General features: G+C 49.5%; 1 protein-coding gene and 1 pseudogene across 3 annotated transcripts in view; both read right to left on the bottom strand.

The window, feature by feature from the left end:
- Positions 1 to 1,944: 1,944 nt before the first annotated feature.
- LOC136663718 (zinc finger protein 850-like) lies at positions 1,945 to 9,184 on the bottom strand (annotated as a pseudogene).
- A 1,703-nt stretch (positions 9,185 to 10,887) lies between these two features.
- LOC136663717 (zinc finger protein 208-like) overlaps positions 10,888 to 24,218 on the bottom strand; it is a 30,607-nt gene continuing 17,276 nt past the window's right edge. Inside the window, exons 1-5 of one of the 3 annotated variants that reach the window (XM_066640597.1) lie at positions 18,726 to 18,815; positions 16,580 to 16,712; positions 13,792 to 13,853; positions 13,441 to 13,567; positions 10,888 to 12,531 (exon numbers count right to left, since the gene is read on the bottom strand). In XM_066640597.1, coding sequence (XP_066496694.1) covers positions 11,006 to 12,531; positions 13,441 to 13,567; positions 13,792 to 13,853; positions 16,580 to 16,610 — 1,746 coding nt within the window. In that variant the 5' untranslated portion in view covers positions 16,611 to 16,712; positions 18,726 to 18,815 and the 3' untranslated portion in view covers positions 10,888 to 11,005. The other 2 variants (XR_010795040.1, XM_066640598.1) reach the window with 2 other exon arrangements.

Here is a 24,218-nt window from a genome sequence, read left to right as displayed (position 1 = left end):
CAGCTCAATGTGCAAGAGTTTAAAAAGCTGCACCAAAATCCCCTCTTGGATACAATGGTTGAAGGTCTGTCCCCCTTTATATCCACTGACTCTCTGTCTGTGTGCGTGTCTCGTGGGGGTTCCTGCACTGTCCTAGCAGTGCAAGGGGTGCTGTGGCTGCAGTCCTCAGGACTTTAGCCTTCTCAGTGGACTAGTCCTCAAGGATGAGCTAAGCCTCTGTGCGTGTCCATACAGAGCAGCAATTTTCAACCTTTCACATCTCATGGCATGCTGACAAGGCACTAAAATTGTCATGGCACACCAGCAGTTTTTTGACAATTGACAAGGCACACCCCACTGATAGCAGGGCTTGCATCCCTCAGTGACCCTACTAACAAATGATCCTCCCCCAAACTTTTGTGGCACCTGCAGACCACACCAATGTTCCACTCGGCCTCTGCCATAAAAGAGGACTGCTACTGACCACTCACTGATCCAGGGCAGTGACACCTAGTGCCAAGCGTTCACTCCCTTCCCACCCACCCACCCTGCACTCTTCCAATAGGTTTAACATGCAGCTTGCTGGGACCAAACCTGGGAGATCTAGACCACTGCCACCAGCCTATGATTTCTGCAGGAAATGCTGGAAAAGCCTCAAGACTTTTTTGTTTAGGGAAGCTTCTAAATGTTGACAGCAGGGTGGGGTGGAGGGGCTGACGCCGGGAACCCATCCCACTCAGCCAGTGGTGTCCCCAGGGCTTCTGGCGCCAGGGCAACGCTTGACGTCATGACCCCAGGCAGCATCAAGGTGTCACCAGCAGTCACGCTCCAATTGCTTCCTGATGGCTCTCAGCTATCTGATCTCTCCATCACCCTTTGGTGACCCACTGTCACCTGGACCCTGACCAGGTGGCCAGGAGTTCCCTGGGCACCAGGATCTCCTTGAGAGTCAAGGCCTACTCAGGAGTAAGCCCTGAGTGTCAGCAGGACTGGGGTGCAGGACACTTAGGGACAGGGAACAGCTGGGAGCAGGAAGACACGTGGGCCAGAAGGGTGGGGTTAGGCAGACCTGAGGTAAGCCTCATAAGGGAGCTGGAAGGGGAAGAGAGAGGTCACTCCTCTCCAGAGGGGTGGAAGGCCAGAGGTGAAGCCAGTGGGAGCAGGTGAGAAAGGCCTCCATAGGAAGGGGGCTACGGGCATCTCTGGAGAGAGGAGGCCTGGGCAGAGACCTTCCTGCCCCCGGGCCTGCCCTGACCCAGAGAGCATACCCTGGAGAAAGGTGGTTGTCGAGATGGACGCTTAACGCCAACCCAGGGGGACTAATTGAGAAGGGAGCAAACAACAAGGTACCGTGGGCTCTCCCAAGGCCAGCCAGCCTGACCCCAGACTGCCGGGGCAGTGCCCTCCAGAGCCCAGGCGCAGGGCTGAGGGACTCGGGCTGGGAGGCCAGGACTACAAGCTCCAAAGAACTGGAAGGCCTGGGGCCTGAGCCGCTCCATCGACGACGACACCAGTCAGCCTAGACTGAGGGGGGCCGTGAAGTAACGAGCCCCCATGAATGTAAAGAGGTTGACTCAATTAAACCGCTTGTGTAAAGCTGCCCTACCTGCGCCCCGTGCTTTAATTCACCGCCGACCACAGCGCCTAGAACAGGAAAGCCCCTAGCGCTCGGTACCGACCCCAGGGCAGGGGCCTCCTCCTGCCATGGACGTTACACCCACCAAAAACCAGGTCACAACCCACCAGTGGGTCTTGACTCACAGTTTGGGGAACCACTATATAAGCCCATCAAAAGTACAGATCTGCAACATCTCCCCAGATGCAGTCACATACCACGGTAGCATTGAGTCCAATGTATTAAAAATAAAATACACATTGAAATGAATGACGACCCCTCTGAAATTGGCTCCTGACTTGCCTAGTGGGTCCTGACCCACCTTTTGAGAAGCACTGGACTAGAAAGAATTGGTTATTATTATTATTATTATTATTATTATTAATCACATTTTTAGACTGCCCTTCCTCCAAGGAGCTTAGGGAGATGTCCATGCTTCCTTCCCTGCTGTTGCCCTCACAACAACCCTATGAGGTAAGGCTGAGAGATAGTGACTGACTCTAGGTCACTCAGAAAGCTTCGGGGCTGTGCAGGGATTTTCCAGGTCTCAGACAAATGCCCAAACCACTACACCAATATGGATAGTATTTATATGGTGTTCCAAAGTACTGCACTTGCCAGTGTAACCTCAGAGCACCTCATTCAATTTCACCGAAATCTAAATGCATGTATCAGATCTAGCGGGATAACTCAAGAAGAGACTGTCAGTTGTCGCTTTCCAGAGCCAGAGATTAATACATTTCAAAACACATTCTATGGGGAAGTGTCAGTGAGGGGCTTTGACCCTCTTTATCAAATCTACCATTGGAATTGCCCAACCTCAACTTCTGGTGCTGTATTGGCCTGGTCCAGCTGCTCAGAGTATTTTAGAGTTAGAAGGGGCTTCAGAGGTCATCCAGTCCAAGCCCCTGCTTGGGTTCCGTGGGTTCTCTGATGGGATTTCAGTTGGCTGCGGAGAATGAAAGTCTTTCCACACTTCATGCATGAATAGAGCCTTCCTACTGTGTGAGTTCTCTGATGAGTCATAAGTGCGCAGCTAAAACTGAAACTCTTTTCATACTACCAGCATGTTTAGGGCTTCTTGCCTGTGTGGGTTCTCTGATGGGATTTCAGTTGGCTGCGGAGAATGAAACTCTTTCCACATTCTGGGCATGAATAGGGCTTTTCCTCTGTGTGAGTTTTCTGATGGGTCGTAAGTGTGCTGCTAGAAGTGTAACTCTTTCCACACTCTCGGCATGTATAGGGCTTCTCGCCCGTGTGGGTTCTCTGATGGATTTTCAGATTACTGCTAGAACTTAAACTCTTTCCACACTCCTGGCATGTATAGGGCTTCTTCCCTGTATGTGTTCTCTGATGGATCTTAAGATCAAGAATCAGACAGAAACTCTTTCCACACTCCTGGCATGAATACGGGTTCTCCCGCGTGTGTATTACTTGATGGTTTCTAAGTGCACTTTTAGAACTGAAGCTCTTTCCGCACTCCTGGCACTTATAAGGTTTCTCGCGTGTGTGTGTCCGCCGATGGTTTCTAAGGCCAGAACTGTAACTGAAGTTCTTTCCACACTCCTGGCATGTATAGGGTTTCTCACCTGTATGCGTTCTCTGATGGATCTTAAGATCAAGACTCAGACGGAAACTCTTTCCACACTCCTGGCATGTATAAGGCTTCTCCCCTGTATGGATTCTCTGATGGTATATTAGGTGGCTGTTCCAACGGAAGCCAATTCCACACTCCTGGCATGTATGGGCTTTCTCCCCTGTATGCGTTCTCTGATGGATCTTAAGATGAAAACTCAAACGGAAATTCTTTCCGCACTCCTGGCATGTATGAGGCTTCTCCCCAGTATGGATTCTCTGATGGTATATTAGCTGGCTGTTCCAACTGAAGCTCTTTCCACACTCCAGACATGTATAGGTCTTCTCGCGCGTGTGTGTCCTCTGATGCTTTGAAAAGGCACTGTCCAGACTGAAAACCTTTCCACACTCCTGGCATGTATAGGGTTTCTCCCTTGTATGGATTCTCTGATGGTTTATAAGATTTCTTCTCCAACGGAAGCCCTTTCCACACTCCGGGCATGTATAGGGCATCACGCCCGTGTGTGTTCTCTGATGATATATTAGATGACAGTTCCAAATGAAGCTCTTTCCACACTCCAGACATGTATAGGGTTTCTCCCCTGTGTGTGTTCTCTGGTGCCATATTAGAAAACTTCTCAAACGGAAGGTCTTTCCACAGTCAGAGCATGTATAGGGTTTCTCCCCTCTGTGCATTTTCTGATGGTTCATCAATTCACAGGTTTTACTGAAGCTCCTTCCACACTCTGGGCATGTACAGAGTTTCTCCTCTATGTGGATTTCATGCTGTGAGAAAAGGGTGTCTGGACAGATTCTTCCAAACCGGTTGCAAACCAGGGATTCTGAAACAAGAAGGAAAATGCAGTGAGAGATAAAGGGAAAACACTCCAGCCTGCTTGGGACGCCACTACCCCTCTTTTTCCGGTGACCAGATCTGGGGCCAGAAAAGCCACAACCACAAATAATTGATGTTCACTAACATGTTAGATAATTAATAATATGCCTGGTTTGCTTAAACAACCAGAACAATGTTCAAAAGAATAAGGCCACAACTAGAGAGGAAGGATAGGAAAGAGTAAAACAGAGAAAGGAAGAATGCAACTATTTGAGATCAGAAAAACAACTGAGATTAAGGGAAGTCGAGATAGAAATCAGCTTCTGCATCAACTATCGCCCAGGTAACTTTCCAGCAGGAGTCACAGCTGATAAACCAGCTCAAGTTACATCAAGGCTGGGGATGCCACTTGCGCTTCCAGGAGTGCACCGGGGTGCAAAACATGCCCAGGCACGGCACCAGTTCCTTTAGAGGGAGGGCAACCCCAGTTACAAGAGGAAGAACACTGCCTCCAAAATGGCTCTCATTCAGAACAAAGGTTCCTTTGCTTTGTGTCTATTGGCAAGCCAACATGTAGGGGGGGTGCGCCAGGCTCCCAACAGGGACTGGTAAGTAAATGCCTGGGAGGCTGCAGCAGGGACTGGTAAGTAAATGCCAGTCCCTGCAGCCCCCCTAGCGATGTGATCCTCCCCACTGCCCCGCCCCTTCAGGGAGCAGGGTCCAGGGTCCTCAGGATGGGGCGATGCCATGCCCCAGTTTGAGAAGCCTTGGACTAAAGAGAGAATAAAAATAGTGGCTGAAGAATTCGCAGGAGAAAACAAAATGCTCAGTGTGGAAATGGAGAGACAGGAGAGACAAAGTGACAACAAAAAGGAAGGAGGTTCAGGAGCAGGAGATGCTGTAGGGGCATCTATCAAGAATGGCCAAAGGACCCTCCTTACCTACAAAGGTGACGCTCTCGTAGTTGTCCATCATGACCGCCTCGTGCAGGCACCGTTGGCGCTGATCCAGCAGAGCCCACTCGGCACTGCTGAAATACACAGCCACCTCCGCAAATGAAATGAGGCTCTGGAAGGAAAAGGAGACTCCCCATTAAAAGACTAGCCCAGGCTGAGTCTGCAGTCCAGCAAGGGAGGAACATCTACATGCTTCCTTTGGGATGTCGTGTGAGAAATGACAGTGGGGAATGCTGACAGTGTCTCTTGTGTCGCAGTGTGGAAGGCGACCCAGGAGGAAATGCACCTGTGAGACAAGGCGAGAGGTTCATGCTGCTCCCCTTACCTGGCCTGGATGAGCTGCAGCCATTTCCGCTCCTCCACGTGGTTGTCTGGTTTGCTTTGGTTCCATTTCTTTACTGTCTGTCAGGGAGAGAAATGGGAAGAACATCACAAGGGTTTTCATATCTTCTACCTGCTTCATGCTGGGCTTCCTTGTTTGGAGTCCTTTCCGTTGATCTTGGTGGCGGATGCAAAGGAGACTGGATGGCTGCAGGGAAGGATAGCACAATGTCTGCCAGGCAACAGGGCAAGATGCTGATGATCCTCAAATGCAGAGGCACCCTTGGCTGGGAGGAGTGCCAGGGGACGGGGACCCTTTGCCTCTCTGTCCCAACTGTGAGTGTCCAACAGGGCAGGCAAGGGAAAGGGCTGGCAATCACCAGGGCTGGGATGTAACAGGATCTCCCCAAGGGCCAAAGGAGACCTTCCCCAGGTGTCTGCAGTGCAGCAGGAGGGCTCACAGGTGCCAGTGCAGAGCCCGGGGAACACTTCCTTCCCAGGGCATCTCTTACCCTGTGCAGAGCCCCACAGCCAGAGCTCCCTTCTTCCCCCCATTCTGCAATGCAGACCCTCCAACTTCCCTTCTCCAGTCTCCCTCACCTGCTTTTCCAGGTTCTCCCTCTCTCTGGGTCTTGGGACTGAGGCTTCCCTCCTTCTTCCACCCTCTCCTGCAAGGCTCCCCTCCCCATCTCCTGCTCTCAGTCACATGATTCAGCAGGGGCTGCTGGGAAATGTAGTCCCTAAGTAGGGTTATCAGATGCAAAGGGGACAGAGTGCCTCTACCTTGAACCATTGCATGGAAAAGGGAGTTTTGGAACATGCAACATGGAAGGGTTTCAAGATCTGGACCTGACAAAATCCCTATGCAGTGGTTAAAGGCAGAGGCTCTCTGTCCTCTTCGGATGTCTGATCCCAGATCAGTTGTCTGATCAGAAGAAGCAAGTCCCATGGTGTTCAATGGGGTTCCTTGCAGGGAAGTGAGGACTGCAGCCAAGGAAGGTCAGAAAATCCAAGGCATACACGGCAGAGGAAGGTAACAAAAGCAGAGGTGGAACCTCCAGCCCTGCACCCCTTCTTGAAAGATGGTCCAGGATTCTGTGAAATAGCCAGGATCATTTAAAGGGGAAATCAGGACAAAAACCCTCAAGCAACCAGGTGGGTATTGGACTCCCCAACCAATGGACACAAATCACACTTGGTTCAGAACAGTGTCATTGGCAATGATTTCATCTCCTGGCTGTGCCTCTGCAGAAAAATCATTCCTATTCAAACCACCACCCTGCCAAGGACAAGAGAACCTGCAAAATATTTCTTCTTAATAACCTGTTATTTGGTCTGCTCTGCCTCCTTTTCCAGGACACCCAATTCCAGGTGTTGTCCTCAGGCAGGCTCTGATGTGCACCAAATCTGAATTCAGGGACTTTAAATCCCAACTGGACTGGGAAAGAGCAAGAGCAGGGCCTCTCCGGACTGGGGGAATGGGCACTCAAGCGGCAAACATGTTTCAGTGGTGTGACATGAGTATAGTGGGGCATTTGGGAACAAGACATCACTCGTCCACGTGGGTTTGTCCTGACTCCTTTTAGAATGGAAGAAGGGATGTTCCTTCTTGTATTCTTGGGTGGCGACCAGGGGTTAGGAGAAAGTGAAAGCCTGGCTTAGAGAGGAAAGTCCCAGAAAGACAGTCAGGAGACAGACCCCTGGTTCATCCAGCCCTGTACTGTCAACCCTGACTAGCAGCAGCTCTCGGGGGAAAATCCCCCCATTTGATTGTATTTCTGTTTATGTTCCTTTGATATCAAGAACAGGCCTTCATAACTGGATGCTAGCAGGCAAAATGAACTATTCTCCCGGAAAACCTGGCCTGCAGGCCTCATTCCCACCTTGGTCAAGCTCAGACTTGGTGGTTTATTTGTATTCGCCTCTCACAATCACACATCCTGGAAGGAAATTGATCCTCCTACGTGGTGTCTCTAGTGAATGAAACTCAGTTTTCCATTGTACCTTCAGCTAGTGTTTGCTTTCCTGAAGGCAATTCCAGTCACTTCTGTATTTTGCACCAAAACATGGCATCATACCTGTATTTGGCATTAACTTAGGGAAACCTCACTTTAAGTTGCCAGACATCCTCTGGCGCCAAAGGGCTAATCTGTATTTTAGCTGACCCTGCTAGCCCTGTTTGCTGTCACCTGGTTGACTCCCTTCGTTCATACCCAAGTTACCTGTTGATACATTAAAAGCAAACACCCCAAGTTACACATTGACCCCCAAACATTCTGCTTACACGTAAGCAACTCTTCAATATCCTTAAATACTAAGGAGGGTTGACTAGGAAAGGGTCGCTCTCCGGGGTGTCCACACATGCTGCTCACAGAAACTGCTGCTCACAGACCGGACGCCCAGACAGGCAGCTACGACTTGCGTTTTGAACTCTCTCTCCTCCCTCACCCGCCTTGTTCCCTACTCTCCCCATCTTCAGCTAGCGGCTGGGGTTGGCAGAGCGGGGATCCCTGAAATCCTTCCCTACCGATCCCCTCTTTCTGATTTCTTCGGATGCACCAACTACACTCGCACAACTGCACTCACCGCAATAGCACACTCTGGTTGGGACACTACAATAGTCCTTCACTGATTCTTTTGGATATCTCTTAGGTGTCCCTTTTAATGAAGCTGTAATCGTTTATTGGAATACTTCTCTCAGTCTCTTCTTTGAGTAAAGGGAATTTCTGCAGGACGCTGCTTCGCATCCAGTCTAAGGTGCCAGTGTTCCAATAGACCAGGTGCACTAATTCCCCTAAACAACTAAACCAGGCCCTTTTGGGAACAGTAGGGCCTTCCCAATGCTACCTGGGGATACTGCCAGCCATGGAATCTGGGACCTTCTGTAGCAGAGTGGGGGCACCACACCAGTTACTGCCTCATCCCAACTCCTATGAACGATTGGGGGTAACAACCACAGGTGGTGATTAGGATCTGAGGTTAAGGGTGGGGGGAGTCTGTGGACGGTGTTTCTCTTGCTCAGAGTTCTCAAAGTATGTAATAAGCCAGCAAGACAATTTGAAGGAGACACTCATGGGAGCAATCCAGGTGAGACAGGCGGAACTTCCTGACTGCCCTGAACTCTGATCTAACAATTGGTTTTCTATTACACTACAGTAAATTGCTATGTTGCTAGAATAGTCTGATTGATTTGGGAAACATTACACAGTCACATTTCCAAAGTGAGTATATAAAATGCCACGTAATAGAATTTTAGATTTAACAATGAGCAATATAGTGTTTAAATTAAACGCATGAAATCAATAGAAGTTTAAACTTTTCTGTTGTCATGTTCTACATTTTTCTTAACTGTCCTGTACTTTGGGGTGCCTTGTCCTCTCTTCCGGTTATGACCTCCAGTCACCCTGACCACGGCTGGTAACCTGTGATGGAATTCTCCTCCATCAATCTCTCCGATCCCCTTTGAAAGGCGGCCAGACATGCTGTGGCAAGGAGTTCCACAGACTAATGACATGCTGGGTCAAGAAATATTTCCTTTCTTTTGTTCCAGCTCTGCCAACACTCAGTTTCAGGCGATGTCCCCACTTCTGGGGTTGTTTGCCAGGGAGAAGAGCACCCCTCTCTCCACCCCCTGCACAAGTCAGGTCTTAATCATGGCTTCGCTCGGGCGCCTTTGTTCTAGCCCAGGCCTGCCAGTCCAGCAGGAGGGCTCACTGGTGCCAGGGCACAGCCCAGCAGGCCCTTCCTTCCTGGGGCACCTCACACCCTGGGAAGAGCCCCCTTCTGCCCCCCCTGCAATGAGGACCCTCCAGCTTCCCTCCTCCAGCCCCACACACCTGCTGGCGGCCTCTCCCTCTCTGGGTCTGGGGACTGGTGCTGGCTTCCTTCTGCCACCCTCTCTTGCAAAGCTCCCCCCATTTCCTGTTCCCAGTCACATGATCCAGCAGGGCTGCTGGGAAACAGAGTCCCTGAGGACAGGCTGAGTGCCTCTACCTTGCAGCACTGCATAGCGGAGGGAAGAACTGCACTTCGTAGAAGAACTTTAGCTCCACATGGAAGGGATTAAAAAGCTGCACTAGGAACCCCCTCCTGGATACAGTGGTTCATGGGAGAGGCATTCTGCCTGCCCCCCTTTGCATCTGGTCTCTCTCTGTGTGTGGGTGTGGTGGGAGGGTCTCTGCACTGTCCTAGCAGTGCAAGGGGTGCTGTGGCTGGAGTCCTCAGGACTGTAGCCTTCTCTGTGGACTAGTCCTCAACGAGGAGCTAAGCCTGTGTGTGTGTCCCTGTAGGCGGTGACCAGATACAAAGGGGGACAGAGTGCCTTGACCTTTAACCAATGTATAGAAGAGGGGATTTTGGCAGGTGCAGCTCAATGTGGAAAGGTCTAAAATTCTGCATCTGCCAAAATCCCGTTTTCAATGGTTAAAGGTAGAGGCGGTCTGTCCCCTTTCTATCTGGTCACCCTGTCCAGGGGGAGTGTCGTGTGCCTGTGCTTTCTCCCCCTCCCCTCCGCCCCAGGGTGGGATTATAATACCAGCCTATGGATGTCTAATCAGAGGAAACCAGTTCCATCCTGTCCAGTGGGGCTTTCTTGCAGGTTAGAGGGTGAGGATTGCAACCCAGGAACATCAGACATCCAAGACATGCAGGACTGAGGAAGGAAGCAAAATCAGAGGTGGAACCTCCAGACTTGCACCACTTCTTGAAAGATGCAATGGGGGGAAGGTTTGTGAAACATCCAGGTTCATTACAGGGCAGAGACTGGGGTGAAAACCCCCAAAGGTGGGATTCCCTAATGAAAGGACACAGCGAAGAATCTCAATGCATTCAAAACAGTATCATCAGCATTTCATCTCTCTGTTTTGCCTCTGCAGAGCAATCAGTGCTATTCACACAAACCCCTACAACCACTGAGAAAGGAGACAGGACAGATTTCCGCTTCACAGTCAATTATTTGTTCCACTCAGCCTCTGCCATGAAAGAGGAGGAGGACTTCTACTGACTACCAGCTGATCCAGGGCAGTGATGCCTAGTGCCAAGCACTCACTCCCTTCCCACCCTTCCAAGCAATTTAAAGTGCAGCTTTGTGGGACCAAACCTGGGAGATCTAGACCAGTGCCACCAGCCCAAGAGATCTGGCTCCCAGAGGGCTTCCCAGGGCTGTGCAGGGGTCCCAGGGATGCTATGCAGGGTTGATAAAATGGCCGCACTCCACCAATAGTACCTGCAAAATGACAAAAATGTCCTTGACTGGCCCAAAACTGCAGCAGCAATAAATATTGGCTACAATTTTTGCAGGAAATGCTGGAAAAGCCTCAAGAACTTTTTTGTTTAGGGTAGCTTTTAAATGTTGATAGCAGGTTGGGGTGGGGTGGGGGGGCTGACACTTTTGTTGAAACACCATTCAACTGTGACCCAATTCAGCTTCTATTGTTTTCATGGTTTTAATTGTTTCTCTATTAATGCTTTAGCATCGTTTTATTGACTATATTGAAATTTTATTTTGCAAGCCGCCGTGGGGACCCTTAAGAGGGATGGAAAGGCGGGACATGAATTCCTTAAACAAACAAACAAACAAATCCACTGATCCTAGAACACGGCAGAGATTTTAAGCCAAAGGGTTTTATTAAGAGATAAGGAAAGGAAACAGGATTGGATTCTCAGAGATAAACGTCCCCTGAATGGTGCTGGCTCTGCACAGCTCCGGCAGGAACAGTGCATTATTCAACAGTGACTATGAATAGTGCCTTCACTATGCACTCTCAGATGCCTTCTAAGGGAACCATTCTGAGAGAACCCTTTACCACACTCCAGGCATGAATAAGGCTTTTCCCCTGTGTGAATTCTCTGATGGTTTCTAAGTACACTCTTATCACTGAAGCTCTTTCCGCACTCCTGGCATGTATAGGGCTTCTCCCCTGTATGGATTTTCTGGTGGTTTATTAGACAGTAGCTCCAGCTGAAGCCCTTTCCACACTCCTGGCATATATAAGGCTTCTCCCCTGTATGGATTCTCTGATGGTTTATTAGACAGCTGTTCGAACTGAAGCCCTTTCCACACTCCTGACACGTATAGGGCTTCTCCCCTGTATGGATTCTCTGATGGTTTCTTAGACGGCTGCTCCAACTGAAACCCTTTCCACACACCTGACATGTATAAGGCTTCTCCCCTGTATGGATTCTCTGATGGGTTATTAGACGGCTCCTTGAACAGAAGCTCTTTCCACAGTCTGGGCATGAATAGGGCTTCTCCCCTGTATGGATTCTCTGATGGTTTCTTAGACAGCGGTTTGAAGTGAAGCCCTTTCCACACTCCTGACACATATAGGGCTTCTCCCCTGTATGTGTTCTCTGATGATCTATTAGACAGCTGCTCGAACTGAAGCTCTTTCCACACTCCTGACATGTATAAGGCTTCTCCCCTGTATGGATTCTCTGATGGTTTATTAGACGGCTGCTCCAACTGAAGCCCTTTCCACACTCTTGACATATATAGGGCTTCTCCCCTGTATGGATTCTCTGATGGTTTATTAGACGGCTCCTGGAACTGAAGCTCTTTCCACAGTCCAGGGATGAATAGGGCTTCTTCCCTGTATGTGTTCTCTGATGGACTGTAAGATCAAAACTCTGAAGGAAAGTCTTTCCACACTCCTGGCATATACAAGGTTCTTCCCTTATATGGATTCTCTGATGGTTTATTAGATTGCTTCTCCAACCAAAGCCCTTTCCACACTCCGGGCATGTATAGAGCTTCTCGCCCGAGTGGGTTCTCAGATGGGATTTCAGATTGCCGCTGCAACTGAAACTCTTTCCACACTCTGTGCATGAATAGGGCTTTTCCCCTGTGTGAGTTCTCTGATGAGTCGTAAGTGCGCTGCTGCAAGTGAAGCTCTTTCCACACTCCTGACATGTGTAAGATTTCTCCCGTTTGTGCATTCTCTGGTGGTCTGAAAGGGCGCTGCGGAGACTGAACGCCTTTCCACACTCCTGGCATTTATAGGTCTTCTCCCCTGTGTGGGTTCTCTGGTGCCATGTTAGAAAAATTCTCAAACGGAAGTTCTTTCCACAGTCAGAGCACGTATAGGGTTTCTCCCCTCTGTGCATTCTCTGATGGGTCATCAATTCACAGCTTTTACTGAAGCTCCTTCCACACTCTGGGCATGTACAGAGTTTCTCCTCTATGTGGATTTCGTACTGTGAGGAAAGGGTGTCTGGACAGATTCTTCCAAACCGGTTGCAAACCAGGGACGCTGAAACAAGGAGGAAATGCAGTAAGAGATAAAGGGGGAAAAAAGCTGGGGATGCCACTCCCCCTTCTTGCGTTGATCAGAACTGGGACCAGAAAAGCCACAACAATTAATTGATATAACCACAATTATTGATGTTAATTAATATATTAAATAATGAACGTTTTGTTTGTTTAACAACTATTCAAAAGAATAAGGCCACAACTAGAGAGGAAGGACAGGAAAGAGTAAAACAGAGAAAGGCAGAATGCAACTACTTGAGACTAGAAAAACATCTGAGTTTTAGGGAAGCCGAGATAGTTGATGCAGAAGCTGATTTCCATTGCACAGGGCACTTTCCAGCAGGAGTCACAGCTGAAAAACCAGCCCAATTATATCTAGGCTGGGGATGCCACTTGCGCTTCCAGGAGTGCACCGAGGTCCAAAACATGCCCAGGCACGGCACCAGTTTCTTTAGAGGGAGGGCAACCCCACTTAGAAGAGGAAGAACCCTGCCTCCAAAACGGCTCTCATTCAAAACAAAGGTTCCTTTGCTTGGTGTCTATTGGCAAGCCAACATCCAGGGGGGCGCGCAGGGCTCCCCACACCCCTGGGAGGCTGCAGCAGGGACAGCTAAGTAAATGCCAGTCCCTGCAGCCCCCCTAGCGATGTGATCCTCCCCACTGCCCCCGCCCCTTCAGTAGGCAGGGTCCAGGGTCCTCAGGTTGGGGCGATGCCATGCCCCAATTTGAGAAGCCTTGAACAAAGAAAGAATAAAAATAGTGGCTTAACAAATCGCAGGAGAAAACAAAATGCTTAATGTGGAAAGAGTTGAGCTCAGGAGAGACAAAGTGACAACAAAAAGGAAGGAGGTTCAGGAGCAGGAGATGCTGTCGGGGCATCTATCAAGAATGGCCAAAGGACCCTCCTTACCTACAAAGGTGACGCTCTCGTAGTTGTCCATCATGACCGCCTCGTGCAGGCACCGTTGGCGCTGATCCAGCAGAGCCCACTCGGCACTGCTGAAATACACAGCCACCTCCGCAAATGAAATGAGGCTCTGGAAGGAAAAGGAGACTCCCCATTAAAAGACTAGCCCAGGCTGAGTCTGCAGTCCAGCAAGGGAGGAACATCTACATGCTTCCTTTGGGATGTCGTGTGAGAAATGGCAGTGGGGAATGCTGACAGTGTCTCTTGTGTCGCAGTGTGGAAGGCGACCCAGGAGGAAATGCACCTGTGAGATAAGGAGAGAGGTTCATGCTGCCCCCTGCTCCCCTCCCTTACCTGGCCTGGAGGAGCTGCAGCCATTTCCGCTCCTCCACGTGGTCGTCTGGTTTCTCTTCTGTCTGTCAGGGAGAGAAATGGGAAGAACATCACAAGGGTTTTCATATCTTCGACCTGCTTCATGCTGGGCATCCTTGTTTGGAGTCCTTTCCGCTGATCGTGGTGGCGGATGCAAAGGAGACTGGATGGCTGCAGGGAGGGATGGCACAATGTCTGCCAGGCAACAGGACAAGATGCTGAGGATCCTAAAATGCAGAGGCACCCTTGGCTGGGAGGAGTGCCGGGGGACGGGGACCCTTTGCCTCTCTGTTCCAACTGTGAGTGTCCAACAGGGCAGGCAAGGGAAAGGGCTGGCAATCACCAGGGCTCGGATGTAACAACAGGAGCTTCCCAGGGGCAAAGGAGGCCCTTTACCAGGTGTCTGGGTCTGCAGTGCAGCAGGAGGGGTCACAGGTGCCAGTGCAGAGCCTGGGGAACACTTCCTTCCCAGGGCATCTCTTACCCTGTGCAGAACCCCAGAGCCAGAGCTCCCTTCTTCCCCCATTCTGCAATGCAGACCCTCCAACCTCCCTTCTCCAGTCTCCCTCACCTGCTTTTCCAGGCTCTCCCTCTCTCTGGGGCTTGGGACTGAGGCTTCCCTCCTTCTTCCACCCTCTCCTGCAAGGCTCCCCGCCCCATCTCCTGGTCTCAGTCACATGATTCAGCAGGGGCTGCTGGGAAATGTAGTCCCTAAGTAGGGTTATCAGATGCAAAGGGGACAGAGTGCCTCTACCTTGAACCATTGCATGGAAAAGGGAGTTTTGGAACATGCAACATGGAAGGGTTTAAAAAGCTGCACCTGCCAAAATTCCTATGCAGTGGTAAAAGGTAGAGGCACTCTGTCCCCTTCAGATCTGGTAACTCTAATCAGGCGGATTGTTGCATGCATGAGCTCCCCCCACCTCCAAATGCTGGAATTGTAGCACCAGCCTACAGATGTCTGATCAGAAGAAGCAAGTCCCATGGTGTACAATGGGGCTCCTTGCAGGGAAGTGAGGATGGCAGCCAAGGAAGGTCAGAAAATCCAAGGCATACACGGCACAGGAAGGTATCAAAAGCAGAGGTGGAACCTCCAGCCCTGAACCCCTTCTTGAAAGATGGTCCAGGATTCTCTGAAATAGCCAGGATCATTCCAGGGGGAGATCAGGACAAAAACCCTCAAGCAACCAACCAAAAGACACAACCAAAGGACACAAATCACACTTGGTTCAGAACAGTGTCACTAGCAATGATTTCATCTCCTGGCTGTGCCTCTGCAGAGCAATCAATCCTAGTCAAACCACCACCCTGCCAAGGACAAGAGAACAGGCATCACATTTCTTCTTAAGAACCCGTTATGTGGTCCACTCTGCCTCCTTTTCCAGGGCACCCAATTCCAGGTGTTGTCCTCAGGCAGGCTCTGATGTGCACCAAATCTCAATTCAGGGACTTAAAAACCCAACTGGATTGGAAAAGTGCAAGAGCAGGGCCTCTCCGGACTGGGGGAATGGGCACTTAAGCCGCAAACATGTTTCAGGGGTGTGACTTGAGTACAGTGGAGCATTTGGGGACAAGACATCACCCCTCCACGTGGGTTTGTCCTGACTCTTTAGAATGGAAGAAGGGGTGTTCCTTCTTGTACTCCTGGGTGGCGACCTGGGGGTAGGGGAGGGTGAAAGCCTGGCTTAGAGACGAAAATCCCAACAAGACAGTCGGGAGACAGATGACCAGTTCATCCAGCAACTTGGAGCAACTCAGCACTCTGTGAAGTCAAACTGATAGGATGTCTCCCCTGTGTGGCTTTTCCGATCAGTCATAAGGCTTTCCTGGCAACTGAAGCTGTTTCCGCACTCATGGCTTGTCTACGTTTTATTTATTATGTATGTATTTAAAAGATTTATATTCCACCTTTCCTATGCCAGAGCACATGCTCAAGGCGACGTCAACTCAAGAACTAAAAAATATACAATATATAAAACAGTAAACGAAATCAAAAGGGAACAACAAACTGGGCAACTAACAAAAGTGCTGCTATCGAGAAACAGGTCAATGAATGACACATTGCCAAACACAAAAGGTTTTGAGCCTTCACCGAAAGACTACGAGGGAACAGAAAGTTCTTAGTTCCCCGGTAGGGAATTCCATTTTTGTGGCACCACTACAGATTTACAGAGGAAAAGTCCATCACAGGTTACAAGTCATGGTAGGTATGTGCAATCTCCTGGTTTTAGAGATATATTTCAGAGATATTTCAGTCTCTTTTAGAGATAGGCTACCACAGAGTGCCAGATGCAGGGGAGGGCACCAGGATGCAGTTGTGTCTGTTGTCTTTTGTGCTCCCTGAAGCATTTGGTGGGTCACTAAGAAGCTTGGACTAGATGGGCCTTTCGCCTGATCCAGCGGGGCTTATGTTCTTATCTCCTTCAGGCACCTGACCTGACAACTATGTTTCCGCATTAACTTTCTAAGACTGCGGAGGGTCATGCAGGGCTCTGTGCACCCCTGGGAGGCTGCAGCAGGGACTGGTAAGTAAATGCCAGTCATCCAAAGCCTTCCAGGCAGTTCATGGCACTGTGTCCCCACCTTGGAGATAGCCTTCTTGTCAAGAGACACCGGAAATGGTGCTGGGTCAGAAAGGGAGGGTGTGGTGCCATCAGGGGCGGTACAAGCCACACCCAGGTCTACCCACCAAACTACTTACCAAAATACAGCAAAACAAAGGTTCACACTAAACGCATCTATCGGGTAAGAGCCAAAGGACCCTCCTTACCTGCAAAGGTGACACTTTCATAGTTGTTCATCGTGACCGCCTCTCAATGGTGCAGACACCTTTGGCACTGATCCAGCAGAACCTACTCTACACTGCTGAAGTACACAGCGACCTCCACAAATGAAATGGGGCTCTGGAAGAAAAAGCAGATTAACAGGTTAGCCCAGGTTGAGTCTGCAGTCCAGCAAGACTTCTACCCCATCCCCCATCCTTCTCCCTCCTGTTGATCTCATTCTCTCTTATCTTAACTTCCACTGTGTTTGCTAATTCTTTTTGACCCATCCTCCGTTCAATCATGAGCATCTTATCTGTTCTTGAAAACAGATCATGTATTGAGGTGGCAAAAAATCATTTTCTTTTAATTTTTTTTGCAGATTTTGGTGTTTAACCAAAGTGAAATAGCAGAAAATGATTTTTTTCAAACTATTCCCCATTTTTATGCATTATTGTTGGCATCCTTCAGTCTTGGAAGACTATGATATCGCACTCTGAATGGTGGTTCTGGAACAGAGTGTCCTCTCCAGTGCGCAAAGCCTGGGTAAGGTAGATATGGAGGATAGACTGTTACCCATCTAGCAAATCCCCCCTCTCCACGTCACTGATATGGTCCAAGGGAAAGGCAGAGGCCAATACGGTTGGTTCCAGCGGCGTCGCAGGAGTTGCCAGAATATGTCTATGTTCAGCCATGAACTTCCTCAGGGACTCCAGCTCCGGATTTTGCCTCGAGGTTGACTCCTGAAGCCTTTTCCATAACTGGATGTAGCCACAAGGCAGTGGAGGTTTGGGATCAGAGTTTTCCTTCTCTCAGATGAGCTGCCTTCCCAGGCTGGTGAGTCCCATCTACCCGGTGGCTGTTTAGTCGCTTCTTACGACTATTCATTATATTATTATATATTATATATATTATATATTAATGAATTATATTCATTATAACTGCTTTAAAATGCACTAGGTAGTTAGTAAAGATTGCACAGCATCAGCAAATGAAGAAGGACTCAGAATTACATGGTTTTGTTTTATTTTAGCAGGTTTTTTTTTTAGTAGAAAGCAGAGTTTTGTGTCTTTATTTCACTCTCACCTTTTTCTCCTGCTCCAAGTCATGGAATGAAAAGTGGGTTAAGTGTTTGGGAGCAGCAAAGTTGATAAAGGACATTCAGAAGTACTTGCAAAAAGAATCCTGCCAGGTCTCGATGCAAATGCTAAAAAGGGCTTTCCTGAATTGCAGCATAAGGAGAGGAATAATCTACATGCAGATTCGGTCTAGAGTTTGTCACTAGTTACATTTTTAAATTTTAAGCACTTTTCTTGCTCAGAGTTCTCAAAGTATGTTATAAGCCAGCAAGACAATTTGAAGGAGACACTCATGGGAGCAATACAGGTGAGACAGGCCGCACTTCCTGACTGCCCTGAACTCTGATCTAACAATTAGTTTTCTATTACACTACAGTAAGTTGGTATGTTGCTAGAATAGTCTGATGGATTTGGGAAACATTACACAGTCACATTTTCAGTGAGTATATAAAATTCCATGTAATAGAATTTTAAATTTAATAACAAGCAATAAATTGTTTAAATTAAACGCATGAAATCAATAGGAGAAGTTTAAACTTTTCTGTTATGTTCTACATTCTTCTTAAATGTCCTGTACTTTGGGGTGCCTTGTCCTCTTTTTCGGTCATGACCTCCGGTCATCCTGATCACCCTGACCCTAACCTGTGATGGAATTCTCCTCCATCAATCTCTCCGATCCCCTTTTAAAGGCAGCCAGGCCAGACGCCTTCACCACATACTGTGGCAAGGAGTTCCACAGACTAATGACATGCTGGGTAAAGAAATATTTCCTTTCTTCTGTTCCAGCTCCGCCAACACTCAATTTGAGGCGATGTCCCTGCTTCTGGGGTTGTTTGCCAGGGAGAAGAGCACCCCTCTCTCCATCCCCTGCACAAGTCATGTCTCAATCATGGCTTCACTCGGGCGCCTTTGTTCTAGCCCAGGCCTGCCAGTCCAGCAGGAGGGCTCACTGGTGCCAGGGCACAGCCCAGCAGGCCCTTCCTTCCTGGGGCACCTCACACCCTGCGCAGAGCCCCCTTCTGCCCCCCCTCCAGCAATGAGGACCCTCCAGCTTCCCTCCTCCAGCCCCACACACCTGCTGGCGGACTCTCTCTCCCTCTCTAGGTCTGGGGACTGGTGCTGGCTTCCTTCTGCCACCCTCTCTTGCAAAGCTCCCCCCATATCCTGTTCCCAGTCACATGATCCAGCAGGGCTGCTGGGAAACAGAGTCCCTGAGGACAGGCTAAGTGCCTCTAACTTGCAGCACTGCATAGAGGAGGGAAGAATTGCATTGCGTAGAAGAACTTTGGCTCCACATGGAAGGGATTAAAAAGCTGCACCAGAACCCCCTCCTGGATACAGTGGTTCATGGGAGAGGCACTCTGCCTGCCCCCCTTTGCATCTGGTCACCCTCTGTCTGTGTGGTGGGGCGTCTCAGACTTGAGAGACATGAGAAGATGTGGCAGCTTCTGGAAGTGCTCCTCTCTGCACAGCAACAGGACGTGTTGGCACTGGCCAGGCTACTGGGCATGATGGTGTCTTGCCAGGACACAGTGGTGGAGCAAACAGGGTGCAGGGGGTAGCAGTTACACTGGGCATCAAGCTTTAGGGGGGCAACAAGCTGAATTGACACTAGTAACCAAAATTGTGAAAATCTTGGTATGTATGCAGAATACCATCATGTTATATATCATTGGAAAGGTAATTTACTGCAGAATGCAATGAAACAAACCTCATCGGAGTATCTGTATTCTATCAAAAGTTATGACCAATTAACCAGAAAACGAAAACACAACTGCCTTATGGAACAAAAAGTGGATTTCTTTAACTCAAAACCGACTTATGAGACTGTTCTGAGAGCCAATGAAATGTTATAATAGCACACCATGGAACCAATAACTTTTTATTTATTTACTTAATTAAATTTGATTTTGTCATGGGGGGGCAACAAAATGTTCTTTGACCCCAGGTTGTAGATAGATGCCTTAGCTATGCCACTGACTGGGGGGAGGCAGCGGAATAAGTGGGTGGTGAGCTGCTGGGGGAAGGAGGTGGGTTCCTCCCAATTTTCACTTTTTAAAAAGCCTGGGTGTGATGTCACTTCCAGTTGTGACATCACTTCTGGGGCAACATTCTGAGCTTAGCACTGGGCTACACGATCATTAGCTATACCACTGCCAGAACATTAACACATGGGCATGCTTCCATGCCAGAACCCTTCAGAGATTCCTCCTACGCTTCCAGCAGGAGATACAGGACAACTCCCACTTCGCGACTTCCATTCCTCCCAAGGTCAAGAAGAAGCTGGAGTGGTGGCAGAGCCACTCCCATCTGGCAGCAGGCTCCCCTTTCCCCAACAGTGGACAGTGATCAACACAGACGCCAGTCTTTTGAGCTGGGAAGCCCACACCAAGGGGGCGATGGCTCAAGGGACTAGGTCCAGGGAGGAGTTCCGCAGGCACATCAATCTCCTGGAGCTCAGAGCCATCCATCTGGCACTGGACGAGTTCTCTCATCTGATCCAGGGCCACCAGATCCTGGTGAAAACAGACAACGTGACCACCAAGGCCTATTTGAACAAGCGAGGAGGCCTGCGGTCTACAGCTCTCCACAGAGAGGCGGCAGCCATCACTTGGGCCGAAGCAGACTTCGGAGCCATACAGGTGGAACACATGGCCGGAATAGACAATTCCACAGCGGACTGGCTAATCAGGTGGCAGATCCTGGAGACGGAGCGGCAACTAAACCCGCAAGTCTTCACCCTGGTGAGCGAGAGATTCGGGTTGCCACTCATGGACCTCTTTGCCACAAGGGAGAACGCGCAGCTCCAAAGGTTCTTCTCAAGGGGCCCTCAAGAGAGAGCAGAAGCCATAGATGCTTTACGCAGTCCCTGGCCGCAGGGTCTGTTATATGCCTTCCCACTGGTAACGCTACTGCAGACACTCCTCAACAGAGTCAAGCAACTCCGGGCAGAGATCATTCTGATCGCCCTGAGGTGGCCCAGACAACTGTGGTTCCCAGAGCTCCTACGCCTGTCAATGCAGAAACATTGGACCCTTCCACTACAGCAGGACCTTCTGCTCCAGGGTTCAACTGTCCACCCCCAGCCACACCTCCTCATTCTGATAGCGTGGAGGTTGAGCGGGGCCTGTTAGACAGGTTGGGTTATTCTGACAGGGTCACGGCCACATGTTGGCCCCACGGAAGGCCTCCACTAAGAAGGTGTACCAGTCCACCTGGCGCACCTTTACCAGGTGGGCCGAGGCTAGGGGGGTCAGAGCGGTGAGAGCCAAGGTGAAGCATGTTTTGGCTTTCTTTCAAGGCCGCCTGGACAAGGGGCTGTCCACCAACACTCTCAGGAGGCAGGTGGCGGCCCTAGGGAGCATCCTGGGAGCGGGCTATGGGGAATACCTCTCATCCCACCCTCACGACTGCAGGTTCCTGCGGGGGGGGGGGGTCGTGCTCCTGAACCTCCCCGACTGTCCACTGGTTCCCCAGCTGGGATCTGAACAAGGTCCTAGAGGCTCTTACTCAGGCACCCTTCGAGCCGCTGGACTCAGTCCTCATCAGGGAACTTACCTTCAAGGTGTTATTCCTGATGGCAATTACCTCAGCTAGGAGGGTCTCAGAGCTTGGGGCACTCTCCATCAACCCCAAACTCTGCATTTTTCACAAAGACCAGGTGGTTCTCCGCCTGGACCTGACCTTCATTCTGAAGGTCAACTCCTTATTCTACAGGGCATAGGAGATTATTCTTCCATCCTTCTGCCCCACACCAATCCACCCCAGAGAAAAGGCGTGGCATACCCTGGACGTGCGCAGAGCTCTGCATTACCTCACCAAGCGCACCAGGGCTTTCAGAAAGTCGGAGGCCCTGTCCATAACCTACAAGGGCTCCAACTAGGACCACAAAGCCTCAGCTGGCTCACTAGCGCGCTGGCTGAGGGCATGCATACAACTGGCCTACCAGGCCAGAGGGGAAGTTTCCCCAGAGGGATTATGGCCCACTCCCTTAGGAGCGCTGCCACCAGAGGTGTTCGATGGGTATGCATCCCTTCTTGAAATCTGTAGGGCGGCGACATGGTTTTCACTCCACACCTTCGCCAAGCACTTCCGGATAACCTCAGCCGCTTCATCGGACACCACTATGGGGCGTAAGGTGTTGCAACAGGTGGTGAAGCAGTGAGCAAACCCTCGCTGGCCCACCCTCCTGGTTGGCTCTGGTATATCCCAGCAGTAGGAATGCCAGTCCTTCCTTCCCAGAAGAGAATTCCAGTTCTGGGAAAGGAAGGATGGCATTCTGACCGCCACTTCTCCAGCTCGGGGGGGGGGGGTACACTGCTAGCTCAAGTTTTCCCACAGGGTACAACCACCCTCCCTTCCCACCAGGGGCGGGGCCGTTTTCCACTTAGTTTATGCAATACTATTTTTGGTTATCATTGTAGTTGTTCATCTACAGTTTGTCAGAGTTTCTCTACCAAGTTAGCCCTTGCAGTGGATACGCCGTTCATCAAGGGGCAGGCCACAGCTGAGGCACAGGGGGGCATTCAGGTTTTTTCCTGCCTCTCAACTATGGACTGGTGACCAGAAGGGACACCCCCCCATGTGGGAGGAGTATCTGTCAATCAAGGTCCGATCCTGCCTCCCAGGAAGAGGGGTATCCCAGCAGTAGGAATGCCACCCTCCCTTTCCCCGAACTGGAATTCTCAGGTAAGAAATTCCTACATTTTTATTTAGGGAAGCTTTTCAATGTTGACAGCGGGGTGGGGTGGGGCGTTTGAGGCTTTTTATGAAACATCATTGAACTGTGACTCAATTCAGCTTCTATTGTTTTCATGGTTTTAATTGTTTTTCTATTAATGTTTTAGCATTCTAAACTAAACTATTAACTAACATCTATTAATGTTTTAGCTTTCTCGACTGCATTGAAATTTTTGCAAGCCGCCTTGGGGATCCTTAAGCAGGATGGAAATGCAGGACTTGAATTCCTTAAACAAACAAACAAATCCACTGATCCCAGAACACGGCAGAGGTTTTAAGCCAAAGGGTTTTATTAAGAGATAAGGGGGGGGGGAAGGAAACAGGATTGGATTCTCAGAGATAAAGGTCGGCTCTCAGCTATCTGATCTCTCCATCACCCTTTGGTGACCCACCAAAAACCAGGTCACAACCCACCAGTGGGTCTTGACTCAGTTTGGGGAACTACCGTATGAGCCCATCAAAAGTACAGATCTGCAACATCTTCCCAAATGCAGTCACATACCATGGTAGCATTGAGTCTAATGTATTAAAAATAAAATACACATTGAAATGAATGACGACCCATCGGAAATTGGCTCCTGACTCGCCTAGTGGGTCCTGACCCACCTTTTGAGAAGCACTGGACTTGAAGGAATTGTTTTTTATTATTATTAATCACATTTTTAGACTGCCCTTCCTCCAAGGAGCTTAGGGTGAAGTACATGGTCCCTTCCCTGCTGTTGCCCTCACAACAACCCTGTGAGGTAAGGCTGAGAGATAGTGACTGACCCAAGGTCACTCAGAAACCTTAGGGGCTGAGCAGAAATTTTCCTGGTCTCAGACAAATGCCCAAAACACGACACCAATATGGATGGTATTTACATGGTGTTCCAAAGTACTGCACTTTGGTATAACCTCAGAATACCTCATTCAATTTCATCCAAATCTACATGCATGTATCAGATCTAGTGGGATAACTCAAGAAGAGACTGTCAGTTGTCGTTTTCCAGAGCCAGAGATTAATACATTTCAAAACACATTCTAGGGGAAGTGTCAGTGAGGGGCTTTGTCCCTCTTTTCCAAATCAGCCATTGGAATCGCGTGTGGTCGGTCTCAGCCTGTGGTCGGTCTGTGGAACTCCTTGCTGCAGGATGTGGTGATGGCATCTGGCCCGGATGCCTTTAAAAGGGGATTGGACACGTTTCTGGAGGAAAAATCCATTATGGGTTACAAGCCATGATGTGCATGTGCAACCTCCTGATTTTAGAAACAGGCTATGTCAGAATGCCAATGCAAGGGAGGGCACCAGGATGCAGGTCTCTTGTTATCTGGTGTGCTCCCTGAGGCACTTGGTGTGCCGCTGTGAGATACAGGAAGCTGGTCTAGATGGGCCTATGGCCTGATCCAGTGGGGCTGTTCTTATGTTCTTATGAATGGCATGCAAAAGGTAATTCCATTGATCTTGGAAAAAAAGCCTGTCGTTTATCTCTAATAGCTGTGATTAAACCACGGCCGTCCTCAGAATTTAGGACTGAGAAACTTTGAGGAGGGAGGAGAGAAGAGTTAAAGGACATAATTACAAGATGGTTTAAAGATGTCTGCCCTTACCAGCCAATAACAGAAAGCAGCTGGAAGGTGTTCACTGAGTTGGTGGAAGGAGAAATCAGAACTGGTACAGGGATATAATTGTAAGATTTGATTTCTATACAACAAAGGTGGTCGTTTACCGTGCTTCAAGGAGTGCTTCAAGGAGTGGAAATAAGTTAATATACGAAGGAGTGGAAGTAGAGATATATCAGGATCTGGCTTCAGAGATAATTCAGAAACAGAGAGAGTGGAAAGTGTACAC

The sequence above is a fragment of the Tiliqua scincoides genome, chromosome 13 (assembly GCF_035046505.1).
Source record: "Tiliqua scincoides isolate rTilSci1 chromosome 13, rTilSci1.hap2, whole genome shotgun sequence".
Taxonomy (NCBI): Eukaryota; Metazoa; Chordata; class Lepidosauria; order Squamata; family Scincidae; genus Tiliqua; species Tiliqua scincoides.
This window is presented reverse-complemented; position numbering and strand designations above follow the sequence as displayed.